Raw genomic sequence first — 15,102 nt, forward strand, 5'->3', positions numbered from 1 at the left:
GATAACACTCCTACAAAGATGCGTGTATCTTAAGTTGTATGATTCCCTCAATGGTAATACAGACTGACATACACATCTTTGTAGTATTATCACCCATGCTGGAAGGCGTGGGATAACACTCCTACAAAGATGCATGTATCTTAAGTTGTATGATTCCCTCAAGGGTAATACACCTCTTTGTGGCAGTGTCATCCCTCGCCTAACGACTCAGGTGATACTGCTGCTAAGAGGTGTACATCAGACTGTGTTACCCGAGGCAGAAGTGTACACCGTATTTATCTCATCTTTTGTCAAATGTAAAGAATCTTTTATGTTTGAGATCGCTACCGACCTTATTTGATGCAAACAAAATGACATCTGTATCTCGACTGGATTTTTAACATCAGTAAATCATATCCTGACAAGCACATAACTGATAAAAAATTGTTAGTTACATTTAAGCTGAGCGTGCAAATGATGGAATGTATACAATAGTTTAAACTAAACAGTGAATGTTGGCAAAATAAATGTGTACACACTGAACTCAAAAACAGCTAGTCAAACAGTTTTTAGACTCCATGCATGCGTCATACTATGACGTCATGCGATTGTTAGCAATACAGCTTCTCTTCAGGGAGTTTAGTGGTTGCTAGGGTAATATTTTTTTCCAGTTGTCTCCCTCCTGGGAGGTGTGACACGGAACCTTCTTAGAGCATCATTGACCAATGAAATGAAAGTATTTCACATGAAGGAAGATAAATCAATATACCTAGAACATATCATATTACACTGGTGATGATACGCCACAAACAAAAATAGTCTAGCAATACTACCACAGAGCACAACAACTGCACAGGTACTGGAGAGGGCAGTGTGTGCAGACCTGTGAAATAATGACAATTTTTGTTATTTTTTCTCAAAGATGTATTCTCAATGGATGTGAAAACTGATTACTCCTCTCAGTTCACACAACATGCGCTTTCTTGAATTTCTGTTGGGTAAGCATGAAAATGCCATCCTGACTTGGACAATTACTAAAACTGTAACGGCCAAGTAATGGCGATTGATGAGTTTTCAACATGGCTGCCATTGTGACTGCCATTTTGAAAATTGGTTTAAATTCACATGAGCATATCCAGATGTAAGATTGATTGCAAAAACAAGCTAAGTTGCCAATTCACTAGAACCAGTGTTATTGAAGCAGGGGCCATGAGGTTCCCTAGTCACCGCTGGTGGTTAAAGCTTTCTCTCATCATGCTGAAGACCAAGCTTCGATTCACCACATGCATACACTGTGCAATACATTTCTGGTGTCCTCGCTGTGACATTGCTGGAATATTGCTCAATGCAGTGTAAAACTTAACTCATTCACTCTTCCACTGAGCAGATTTCTACGTTTGCGGACATGGACAGTTTACTGTGGATTGAACTATTTGTAAAGTAGCCTGGAACTGACCTTGTGTGAGCTCTCCACTGCTTCCTGCCTGTTGGAGCTCTACAGGGATGGTGCATGGAGCTGGAACAATGGCAAAATTAGGGTCAATTTTGGAGTAAAAAGTACACCTTAAAAACAAGTGTCATAAGTCAATGCTAAAATATCAAACTGTCACAAGCTTATGCTAAAATATTATCATTACAACTGTCATAAGTCAATGCTATAGCATGATGTTACATCTGCTACAGGTCTATGCTAAAGTATAATGTTACATCTGTAAACAGTCTATACTAGTCTACACAAGTCTATGCTAAAGTATAGGGTTACATCTGTTACAAGTCTATCCTAAAGTATGGCATTACCACAGCCACAAGTCTATGCTAAAGTATGGTGTTACAACTGTCACAAATCTATGCTAGAGTATCAGGTTACATCTGTAACAGGTCTATGCTAAAGTATGGGGCTACATCTGTCACCACACGTCTATGCTAAAGTATGGAGTTAATCTGTCACAAGTCTATGCTAAAGTATGGAGTTACATCTGTCACAGGTCTTTGCTAAAGTATAGGGTTACATCTGTCACCTCAAGTCTATGCTAAAGTATGTCACAAGTCTATGCTAAAGTATGGTGTTACAACTGTCACAAATCTATGCTAGAGTATCAGGTTACATCTGTAACAGGTCTATGCTAAAGTATGGGGCTACATCTGTCACCACACGTCTATGCTAAAGTATGGAGTTAATCTGTCACAAGTCTATGCTAAAGTATGGAGTTACATCTGTCACAGGTCTATGCTAAAGTATGGTGTCACAACTGTCACAAGTCTTTGCTAAAGTATGGGGTTACATCTGTCACCTCAAGTCTATGCTAAAGTATGTCACAAGTCTATGCTAAAGTATGCTGTTACAACTGTCACAAATCTATGCTAGAGTATCAGGTTACATCTGTAACAGGTCTATGCTAAAGTATGGGGCTACATCTGTCACCACACGTCTATGCTAAAGTATGGAGTTAATATGTCACAAGTCTATGCTAAAGTATGGAGTTACATCTGTCACAGGTCTATGCTAAAGTATGGTGTCACAACTGTCACAAGTCTTTGCTAAAGTATGGGGTTACATCTGTCACCTCAAGTCTATGCTAAAGTATGTCACAAGTCTATGCTAAAGTATGGTGTTGCGATTGTCACAGGTCTATGCTAAAGTATGGGGTTACATCTGTTACCACAAGTCTATGCTAAAGTATGTCACAAGTCTATGCTAAAGTATGGTGTCACAACTGTCACAAGTCTTTGCTAAAGTATGGGGTTACATCTGTAACAGGTCTATGCTAAAGTATGGGGATACATCTATCACCTCAAGTCTATGCTAAAGTACAGGGTTACATCTGTTACCACAAGTCTATGCTAAAGTATGGTGTTACAATTGTCACAATTCTATGCCAAAGTATGGTGTTACAATTGTCACAATTCTATGCCAAAGTATGGTGTTACAATTGTCACAATTCTATGCCAAAGTATGGTGTTACAATTGTCACAATTCTATGCCAAAGTATGGTGTCACAATTGTCACAAGTCTATGCTAAAGGAAGGGGCTACATTTGTAAACAGTCTGTGCTAAAGTATGGGGTTACATCTGTCACCACAAGTCTATGCTAAAGTATGGGGTTACATCTGTAAACAGTCTGTGCTAAAGTATGGAGTTACAACTGTCACAAGTCTATGCTTAAGTATGGGGCTACATCTGTCACAGGTCTATGCTTGAGTATGGGGCTACATCTGTCACAGGTCTATGCCTAAGCATGAGGCTACATCTGTAAACAGCATGTGCTAAAGTATTGAGTTACATCTGTCAAAAGTCTAAAACTAAAACATCAATCATTTCACAAATGTTGCAAGTCTAAGCTTAAGTACAAGGATAGAACTGTCATACATTCATGCTATGACGTTACAGATGTTACTGTCATTCAAGTGGCACAATGTGAACTATAAAGATCTACTCACATGGAGGCCAAACTCGGTCACCCACTTTCTGACAGACATCGCCAGCAAGCTTCTTCAGCCTGTCCAGCTTCTCAGCAGGGAGGGATGTTTCATGGGATAATATCTCAAATGAACTGAAGCCATCCCTGCATGTCCCATCATCCTTGGACTGCAGACAGTAATACATCACGGCCGCTATGTCATCCAGGAACAGAACCTTCATTTTCCCTAGCAACAGAAACCAAGGAAACAGTTGGTATATTTTTTTGTTTTGTAGTTGTAGTCATCAATATTCCAGATTTATCATACTTTGATGATGCCTGAACCAATTCCATATCAAAATGCAACATATTCCACAAGTGCCCTGTTTAAAAAGACTCCCCCATGAATATGGTAATGGCACTTGTTTCAGACAAAACAAGCATTTGTCAAATTACTGAAAATCTAGGTCCTTATTACAATGAATATGGTAATGGCGCTTGTGTCAGACTTGTCAAATTACTGAAAATCTTGGTGTTTATTGCAGTGAATATTGTAATGGCACCTGTGTCTGACAAAAGAAGCACTTGTTGAATTACTGAAAATCTAGGTCCTTATTACAGTGAATATGGTAATGGCGCTTGCATCAGACAAAACAAGCACTTGTTGAATTACTGTAAATCTAGGTCCTTATTACAGTGAATATGGTAATGGCACCTGTGGCCGACTAACCAGTTGTAATTGCCATAGTGTAATCAAGTCTTAACACCCAGCCAACACAGTTGCCACCAACTAACCTAGGTCTGCAGTGTGACAAATGAACACTTTAAGCATTAGGCTACCCTACCTCCCTTAACAGTTGGAATAAGGTTATGCTTACAAATACAAGAAGTGGTACAACAAGTTTACCTGTAAGTGTTTCAAACACATAATTGAAGGTGCCTTCACTCTCCCGTGTCAGTTTGAAGGATTCCGTCAAAGAACACTGGGAGTGGCTGGAACAAAAAGTATTGTACCAATAAATCCTTGAGACTTTGGTAGATCATGAAGAGGCATGTCACAGTGGTGTAGACACTGAAGAGGTAGGGCGGTTGGTGTAGATGTTGAAGAGGTAGAGGAGGTTGGTGTAGACACTGAAGAGGTAGGGCGGTTGGTGTAGATGTTGAAGAGGTAGAGGAGGTTGGTGTAGATGTTGAAGAGGTAGAGGAGGTTGGTGTAGACACTGAAGAGGTAGGGCGGTTGGTGTAGATGTTGAAGAGGTAGAGGAGGTTGGTGTAGATGTTGAAGAGGTAGAGGAGGTTGGTGTAGATGCTGAAAAGGTAGGGGAGGTTGGTGTAGATGTTGAAGAGATAGGGGAAGTTGGTGTAGATGTTGAAGAGGTAGGGGAGGTTGGTGTAGATGCTGAAAAGGTAGGGGAGGTTGGTGTAGATGCTGAAAAGGTAGGGGAGGTTGGTGTAGATGTTGAAGAGGTAGGGGAGGTTGGTGTAGATGCTGAAAAGGTAGGGAAGGTTAGTGTAGATGCTGAAAAGGTAGGGGAGGTTGGTGTAGATGTTGAAGAAGTAGGGGAGGTTGGTGTAGATGTTGAAGAGGTAGGGGAGGTTAGTGTAGATGCTGAAAAGGTAAGGGAGGTTGGTATAGACCCTGAAGAGGTAGGGGAGGTTGGTTGTAGATGCTGCAGAGGTAGGGGAGGTAGGTGTAGATGCTGCAGAGGTGGGTATAGATGCTGAAGAGATAAAGGAGGTTGGTGTAAACATTGAGGAGGCAGGTGAGGTAGATGTGGGCACTTACTTATAGTTTCTGGATAGGTAGACTCCCTGGTTGCCATCACCATATGGTGTGATGTACCCATATTCCCTGGCATTCCGCTCCACACCCAGAAAGTAATCAGTCTTCATGATGACATACCAGAAGCCTTGTAGCTGAAGCATACATCATCAGAACTGCTTAATACTGACTGTAATCAGCTTTTCAAATACTTACTGGCCCAGTGCTGGTTGTTATTGTATCAGGATAGCAGTTTCAAATATGTGTGGGCACTAGTAGCCTTCAGTAAATTACCTTTCCTTTTTCAACTGAGTCTTTCCCTTGTTTTATTTTTCCTTATTCATGTTTGGAAATCATCAATGATATATTATGTTATGATAACTCACAGTTTCTCTTCTTGCTATTTCAGCGCTTTGAGCATATGAATGTCAACACCAGTCTTCAACAAATAAAAGCATCTCACTGTGCCATAGGCTTCGCTAACTGATTCTGTAGAAACAGTGCGCAATTTGTTTTTATTGGTTTGATTTTACCAAAATAGATCTGCATATTTCATCCAGGCCCTGTAGATATTAAAGCCTACACCTGGCAGCAGGCCTTGATTGTCAACTGGCAAATTAAAGTTTTGTACACACTGGAGTGAGTGAGAGAGTTCATTCTTATGCCACTTTTTAGCAATATTCCAGCAATATCACGGGCTTCCAGAAAATGGGCTTCACACATTGTACCCATGTGGGAAATCAAACCCAGCTCTTTGATGTGACGAGCAAACTCTTTAACCACTGGGCTACCCCACCACCCCATACACACTGGATGTAACACTTAGTTATCACCTGCTCCACATACACACACTGTGTGAGACCTTTGGAGAGACACCCTTGACATTTTTACTCTGATACATGTACAAATACAGTCAAGCCGCGTTAATCCGAACACTTCTGTTTTTCATAAAAAACGTTCGGATAGTGAAACGTACGGACTACTGAAGCAAACACCACTTCAGGAGAGTTACTTCCCTTTGAGTTACTGTCCATTTTGTTTCCGAATTCTTGACCAAAATGCTTACTAATCAGATCAAAACTGGCTTTAGGAATTTTCTCTTTGTATCTACAAATTTCTCTTTTTTGTGCGGCAGTAATTTCACATTGTTTACGCTTAGGGGCGGGACTTGCCATTGTGACTGACAGGTGTCAAGTGCAGCTGATCTCATTTTGACTCTATCGGTATTTTATACAGCAAGGAAACATGACAGGTATTACTCAAACTAAACAAAAGTGAAACCTATTAACTGATTAAAATCACAAACTAATGACATGCTCAACTCAGAAGTGTCACCTCATGATCAGTTAACAATTACAACTGAAGTCAGCCGATGAAGACCAGCGATAATTACAGGCGCGCACGAGGTAAGACTATTATCCGAACCTTTTTGATGTACCGCCGGATTAATGAAGCAAAACCATGTGTAATTAGCCAATCTGTTACCGCTAATTAACATTCGGATACGGAGACTGAAGCATCGGATTAATGAATCAATAGGTAATGAGTTTATATAGTAAACAAGATTGGTTACAGCCAGCTACTGTTCGGATATCGCGGGAATCGGATTGTCGGGGTCCGGACTAACGCGGCCTGACTGTATTTTGTGAATCGGGCTAGTTGGGAGCTATTGGTACAGTGACATAAGAGATGGTTTGCTCTTTTTTTTCAAAATCTACTGTTATTATCTAGACCTAAATATCAAATTTACTGTGAAATTTCATTAAACTCAGATCTGCATGCTTACTGCCACTAACCCTAGATATGAAGTCATGCCAGAAAGTCCTCTCATCTGAATCAGAAAGGTGCTTAAAACAACAGGAAACAACAGTTTTGTGCATTCTATGTGCATTTACCCAGTGTATTCTGGACTTCACTTATTGGATGTACAAGTGATTCTTTAAAAATCATTGCCACTTTCCACAGAAGAAATTCCTTTCATCATCACAACTTCCATCCAGCCTCCAATGCCACCACATCACATCTCTCACAAAACTTGTATAATTCAACCTCCATCATCACCTCAACCCCCAACCACAACCTCCATGCTTTCAATACCTACCCCAACCTCACAACACACCCCACCTAAACTCAATCCTTACAACACACCCCACCCAAATTCCACTCTCAAAAATTCCACCCACCCCGCCCCCATCCTCACAACACAAGCCCAACAGAAGCTCCATTGTCAAAACATCTACTCTACCCAAAGTCCACTCTCAAAACTTCTATCCACCCCAAACTCCATCCTCACAACACACCCCACCCAAATTCCACTCTCAAAACATCAGGCCACCCAACCCTCCACCCCAACAACACACACCCCACCCAAACTCCACTCTCAACACTTCAATCCATCCCAAACTCCATCCTCACAACACAACCAACCCAAATTCCACTCTCAAACGTCCAGACACCCTTCCCTCTATCCCAGCAACACACACCCCACCCAACCTCCACTCTCAAAGTATACAGTCACCCACTCCACCCTCCACCCTTACAGCACCCACCCCTCTCAAGTTCCATCCTCACTACATCCACCTCAACCTTACAACACCCACCCCACCCTCCATCCTCACAACACAACCCCACCCTCCATAATGACAACACCCACCCCACCCAAACATCCATCCTAATAAAAAATCCACTCTCTAAACACCTATCCACCCCACTCTCCACCCTTACAACCCCACCCTCCATAATGACAACACCCACCCCACCCAAACATCCATCCTAATAAAAAATCCACTCTCTAAACACCTATCCACCCCACTCTCCACCCTTACAACCCCACCCTCCATAATGACAACACCCACCCCACCCAAACATCCATCCTAATAAAAAATCCACTCTCTAAACACCTATCCACCCCACTCTCCACCCTTACAACCCCACCCTCCATAATGACAACACCCACCCCACCCAAACATCCATCCTAATAAAAAATCCACTCTCTAAACACCTATCCACCCCACTCTCCACCCTTACAACCCCACCCTCCATAATGACAACACCCACCCCACCCAAACATCCATCCTAATAAAAAATCCACTCTCTAAACACCTATCCACCCCACTCTCCACCCTTACAACCCCACCCTCCATAATGACAACACCCACCCCACCCAAACATCCATCCTAATAAAAAATCCACTCTCTAAACACCTATCCACCCCACTCTCCACCCTTACAACCCCACCCTCCATAATGACAACACCCACCCCACCCAAACATCCATCCTAATAAAAAATCCACTCTCTAAACACCTATCCACCCCACTCTCCACCCTTACAACCCCACCCTCCATAATGACAACACCCACCCCACCCAAACATCCATCCTAATAAAAAATCCACTCTCTAAACACCTATCCACCCCACTCTCCACCCTTACAACCCCACCCTCCATAATGACAACACCCACCCCACCCAAACATCCATCCTAATAAAAAATCCACTCTCTAAACACCTATCCACCCCACTCTCCACCCTTACAACCCCACCCTCCATAATGACAACACCCACCCCACCCAAACATCCATCCTAATAAAAAATCCACTCTCTAAACACCTATCCACCCCACTCTCCACCCTTACAACCCCACCCTCCATAATGACAACACCCACCCCACCCAAACATCCATCCTAATAAAAAATCCACTCTCTAAACACCTATCCACCCCACTCTCCACCCTTACAACCCCACCCTCCATAATGACAACACCCACCCCACCCAAACATCCATCCTAATAAAAAATCCACTCTCTAAACATCTATCCACCCCACTCTCCACCCTTACAACCCCACCCTCCATAATGACAACACCCACCCCACCCAAACATCCATCCTAATAAAAAATCCACTCTCTAAACACCTATCCACCCCACTCTCCACCCTTACAACCCCACCCTCCATAATGACAACACCCACCCCACCCAAACATCCATCCTAATAAAAAATCCACTCTCTAAACACCTATCCACCCCACTCTCCACCCTTACAACCCCACCCTCCATAATGACAACACCAACCCCACCCAAACATCCATCCTAATAAAAAATCCACTCTCTAAACACCTATCCACCCCACTCTCCACCCTTACAACCCCACCCTCCATAATGACAACACCCACCCCACCCAAACATCCATCCTAATAAAAAATCCACTCTCTAAACATCTATCCACCCCACTCTCCACCCTTACAACCCCACCCTCCATAATGACAACACCCACCCCACCCAAACATCCATCCTAATAAAAAATCCACTCTCTAAACATCTATCCACCCCACTCTCCACCCTTACAACCCCACCCTCCATAATGACAACACCCACCCCACCCAAACATCCATCCTAATAAAAAATCCACTCTCTAAACATCTATCCACCCCACTCTCCACCCTTACAACCCCACCCTCCATAATGACAACACCCACCCCACCCAAACATCCATCCTAATAAAAAATCCACTCTCTAAACATCTATCCACCCCACTCTCCACCCTTACAACCCCACCCTCCATAATGACAACACCCACCCCACCCAAACATCCATCCTAATAAAAAATCCACTCTCTAAACATCTATCCACCCCACTCTCCACCCTTACAACCCCACCCTCCATAATGACAACACCAACCCCATCCAAACATCCATCCTAATAAAAAATCCACTCTCTAAACATCTATCCACCCCACTCTCCACCCTTACAACCCCACCCTCCATAATGACAACACCAACCCCATCCAAACATCCATCCTAATAAAAAATCCACTCTCTAAACATCTATCCACCCTACTCTCCACCCTTACAACCCCACCCTCCATAATGACAACACCCACCCCACCCAAACATCCATCCTAATAAAAAATCCACTCTCTAAACATCTATCCACCCTACTCTCCACCCTTACAACCCCACCCTCCATAATGACAACACCAACCCCATCCAAACCCAACACTCACAACACCCATCCACCCAAACTCCACTCTCAAAACATCCACCCACCCCACACAAACTCGACTTTCAAAACACCCACCCCTGCTAAACTCCACTCTCACAACACCATCCATTCAAATACCACTCTCAAAACATCCACTCACCCCAAACTCCACCCTCACAATACCCACCCCACCCAAACTCCACCCTCACAATACCAACCCCATCCAAACTCCACCCTCACAACACACAACCCAGGCTTCAACCCCACAACACCTACCCACCCACCTAACCTCCATCAACAAAACAAACAAACCCAAAATGACCCTTAGCCTCATCCTGCCCTTACCACCCTGGCAGCTAACTGTAGCTCACCTGCTCCAGTGTGACATCCTGTGTCTGTATGAAGTCCATGCTGCATTCCACCACACTGAAGTCTGGGGACACAGAGGGACACAGCAGGCTCACCAACAGGGTATAGTGGGGGATAATAGGGATATCATGGCGTTAGCATGACCAATAGGGATCTGATGGTGAACAAATGGGGGATTGCAAGGAGTTGGTAGAAGTCTTGTACACCCAAGCACCATTTCAAAAAGTTATTTTAGCACTATGATGATCGTAAGCCTATGGTGAAGTATTGTGTTGTGATTACTTTAAAGCTACAATCCCGTTGTGAATGGGGCTCTGACAGATACTGGATAGTGATGGGAGCTGATGGAAGGTATAGGGATATCTGATAGGTGCAATAGCAGGATAACTGACAGCTGATTATGAGGTCTTTGGAAAATTGTCAGTGGGCATTCAAGGAACGAGGTCCCACCTGAAGAATCTTAGAGGGTTGAGTTAAGGGACGTGAGTAAATGTTCAAGGATAACATGTAAGTGTATCAAAGTACTGGTTAATAATACAAAACAACTGATAAGAAACTGTATGTTGCAATGATGAACAACAGAAAGAAAAATGAAATAAATAAAAAGTATAATCCAAAAGGAGCCCACAACAATGCCTAATTTCGGGTAAGAGATGAGGCAATCTGCACTTGCCAAATTATTTTAGATCTTAAGTTAGACTTACAGTGGAAGCTGTCTAAACCGGCACTCACTGGGACTGAAGAAATGATCCTGTTTAGACAATGTGCTGCATTGCAGAGCTGATGATAAATGTACAAGCCACCGATGGGACTGAGCTTTTGTGCCGGTGGCCATAACTTGCTGGATTGAACAGATGCCGGTTTTGACAGCTTCCACTGTACTTTCATTGTGTTTTCCTAAGGTCTGAGGGAGAGACAAGATGAGCAAGCATACCTGCAGTTATCTCCCCTAGAACAGCTGCAGTCCTAATCTTGCTGGGGATTTCACACAGACCTGCAATACAAACACAAGGAACGGGTAAGTGAGCAGGGTGTTATGTGCCTTTCAGCAATATTCCAACAACATCATGGCAGGTGACACCAGAAATGGGCTTCACACATTGTACCCAAGTGGAGAATTGAACGTAGACCTTCAATGTGCCCCACTGCCTCAAAAACAGAGAGAAGACTTGACATCCAGATCACCTTAGAGACCTACCTTCATTCATCTCCAGCTATGTGATATTTGTATAAAAACAGTTCAGGCTTTGCAGTGTTTTCAATGCAATAGTAATATCAACTATCAGAAGTGTGAACTGTATTGGATATCATCACATTTGCATTTCGGAGATGGCAATTCAGATGGATATAAGATAAAGGAACCTACAAAATGAAATGTTTCAGCAGGAAACGTTTCAGCGTGTCATTTGTTCATTTAAGACATACATTTCAAATGGTTTCAAATGAGCTAAATGGTCCTAGCACATTCCTTCTGTAATCATATAATTCCACTCTCGTTAAAGACGTATGGTTCACTCTGTCTACATTGTAATATAGTAATTTAATACTGTCTGTTTGAAGTGAAATCATAACGATGAATTTCACTCTAAACCAAAAAGTAAATCAAGTAAAATGAAATTAAGACTGAGAATCCTCATAATTTTACCTTGCCAATAGAAACATTTAAATCTTATAATTTTATTCAGTTTAGGATAAAAGTTGTTGAACAAACGATCCTAGATTCAAATCACTTTTACTGGTTTTATTACACAGGGTAAGCCTAAATTTTAGAATAGTGAAACAAATACACGGGCTGTACATGATGAGTGGTAACTTTGATCCACCCTACTTGTTCTCAGTCTTTCATTTCATGTGCATAACCCCTTGTAATACACACTAATAATAGCGATTTACATTTTTTTAAAAGTGAAATTCATCGGTACATTTTCAAATAGACTATAGTTAAGCAGAAGGACTATTACAGTTGATGTACAAGGATGCTAGTAAATTTTATAACAATGCTTTGACAAAGACTCAACAACCCTTGCCTTATTCTATCATACAACAGTGTGGACACGCAATGCATTCACACGCTGCGCCCATGTTTGGTATCACACCTGGGCCATTGGCATGAGACGAACCATGTCGATATTAAACGACAGACCTGTTTTCATCTTGATGATGTCATCCACTTCTGCACACGTCCCCTCCACGTACTCCTGCAGCATCACCATTTCCTCCTCCATGATGTCCTCAGAACGGGACAGGAAGTTGATGGAGAGACTGTCTCTTTGACACGTGCCATCCTCCTCCATGAACAGACAGATGTACATCACCGCCAGTCTGTCCTCAAGATGCAGGACCTTCATCATCACTGAAATAGTAGAAGGAAACACTGTTGCAACCCACACAGATCAACAGGAAACAGCTGGGCTGGTCTATTAGGAAACAATGTAAGAACCCACCTGGTCTATTAGGAAACAATGTAAGAACCCACCTGGTCTATTAGGAAGCAATGTAACGACCCACCAATAAGAAACAATGTAACAACCCATCTGGTCTATTAGGAAACAATGTAACAACCTACCTGGTCTATTAGGAAACAATGTAAGAACCCACTATTAGGAAACAATGTAAGAACCCACCTGGTCTATTAGGAAACAATGTAAGAACCCACTATTAGAAAACAATGTAAGAACCCACCTGGTCTATTAGGAAACAATGCAAGAACCCACCTGGTCTACTAGGAAACAATGTAACAACCTACCTGATCAAATAGGTAGCAATGTAACTACCTACCTGGTCTACTAGGAAACAATGTAACACCTGCCTGATCCAATAGGAAACAATGTAACAACCCAACTGATCCAACAACAAACAGTGTAAGAACCCATCTGGTCCAATGGAAAAAGTGTAACAACCTACCAGGTCCGTCTGCAAAAAAGCCTGAGTAGTCTCCAGGGCCACTTCTCTCCATCAGTGACCCAGCCTCAGTTGGCACACACTGCCCAGTGACAGGACTGGAAGCATGACAAAAAAAGTCCATCATTTAAACTCCACAATGATATAATGAAACATTTGATTGTTGCACACCAGTGTGTTAATGACATCAGTCTCCAGAAATAATTATACAATCAAATTCCATTGTATCACACCAAAACGTTTCAGTTTCCCAACTGAGTCTCAAGTCTTGCCGTTTGATAAATGTGATGGAATCTGCCTCATCCATAGTGAAGAAGGTGTATGTCCTAGTCCAGTACACATAACTTGCAAAAGCCACTCAGAGATGAAGCGTCCTCCACACAGAACTGTGTGAAACATCATCGACAGCGAACAGCCTGACTGGACTGAGTGAGTAATGAGTTAACTTAGTCTTACACCACACACAGCAATGTTCCAGCTATATGGCAGTAATCAAGTATGGATCAGACAATCCAGTGTTCAACAGCATGGGCATCGATCTACAGAATTGGGATACAATCACATGTGAGCCTGACCACCCCAATCCCGATAGTCCTTGGTTACAACCACTTATGATCAGTCTAAACCGGATCTGCATAGGTCAAATAAATAATAAAGTATACAACTTTAAGGATAACAACCTTATCAATGTAGGTTCTTACACTGTTATCGAGCTAAAATGACAAACATCCCATAAAATTCAGTTTGACAAAGTTGAACCAAGGCAAACAGTAAATCAGCACTCTCAAACCACAAGCTAAATTTCCAAAACCATTAACTTCACTTCCTTATATCATGGATAGACAGTTTTCCTTACTGCAACAGATGCCATGTTTTGGTGTAGATGCAAACATCGTTACCAAGTTCAATTTAACAAAGCTGCAGTCCTTGATACGAAGTATCAGAACATAACAGAAATATAACCCATTTAAGTCAGGGAGGCACTTCTCAATAACCCATGAGCCATGAACATGAGCAGATATTCCTCAACTTGCTTACCTGTAGTATTTCCGTGAGAAGAGGATTCCGCCATCAGTCTCAGCAATGTGGAGTGCCAAAGAAGCGCCCTCTATCTGCCACTCCATATAGTTTGTAGAATACACCAAGTTCCATTCCCCAGTAAACTGCAAGAATTATAGGCAATAGCGTGATTAATCTCTTGTCTACCATCATGATGATAAAATTAAGTCAAGGGATATGCACTAATGTTCTGCTTGTGAAATTCTGTACGTCCAACATGTTGCGTACATGAGCAACAATTACACCATTTTCTGGGAGAAAGATTTGCATATGTTATTTGACTATTCTGAAAGCCAAAATGGCTGCTTATGTCACAATGTCATGACATCTGTTCAGGGTGACCAGCTGATCTGAATGGCTTTCAACAGTAGCAAAGTTGTTGAGTCAACAAGTAATTGCCAGGTGTGCTGTTGTTACAGACTGCTGATTGTTACCATACCGTGAAAAATTTGTCTTTCCATGTAATAACATTTCATTCACAACAACAAAAATTTAACACCAATTCTGTTTGTTCTTTGTATGCCACAACAACTTTTGCCTTTGACTATATCAATCTACAGGCAGGAACCCATACATCTGGTTTTAACTGTTACACCTGATGCCTCATCTTTCAGGATGTAAATATGGTACATATAATATATCCAATTAGGCATTATCC

At 42.2% G+C, this 15,102-nt stretch overlaps 1 protein-coding gene across 1 annotated transcript in view; it reads right to left on the reverse strand.

The window, feature by feature from the left end:
• The window catches only part of LOC137273523 (uncharacterized), a 156,023-nt gene that overhangs the window by 27,494 nt on the left and 113,427 nt on the right, over positions 1-15,102 (reverse strand). Inside the window, exons 48-56 of the mRNA XM_067806249.1 lie at positions 14,424-14,548; positions 13,389-13,483; positions 12,628-12,837; positions 11,419-11,478; positions 10,487-10,548; positions 5,164-5,294; positions 4,285-4,370; positions 3,418-3,624; positions 1,436-1,495 (exon numbers count right to left, since the gene is read on the reverse strand). Of these exons, the coding sequence (XP_067662350.1) occupies positions 1,436-1,495; positions 3,418-3,624; positions 4,285-4,370; positions 5,164-5,294; positions 10,487-10,548; positions 11,419-11,478; positions 12,628-12,837; positions 13,389-13,483; positions 14,424-14,548 (1,036 nt within the window). The remainder of the gene's footprint in view (positions 1-1,435; positions 1,496-3,417; positions 3,625-4,284; positions 4,371-5,163; positions 5,295-10,486; positions 10,549-11,418; positions 11,479-12,627; positions 12,838-13,388; positions 13,484-14,423; positions 14,549-15,102) is intronic.

The sequence above is a fragment of the Haliotis asinina genome, chromosome 2 (assembly GCF_037392515.1).
Source record: "Haliotis asinina isolate JCU_RB_2024 chromosome 2, JCU_Hal_asi_v2, whole genome shotgun sequence".
NCBI lineage: Eukaryota > Metazoa > Mollusca > Gastropoda > Lepetellida > Haliotidae > Haliotis > Haliotis asinina.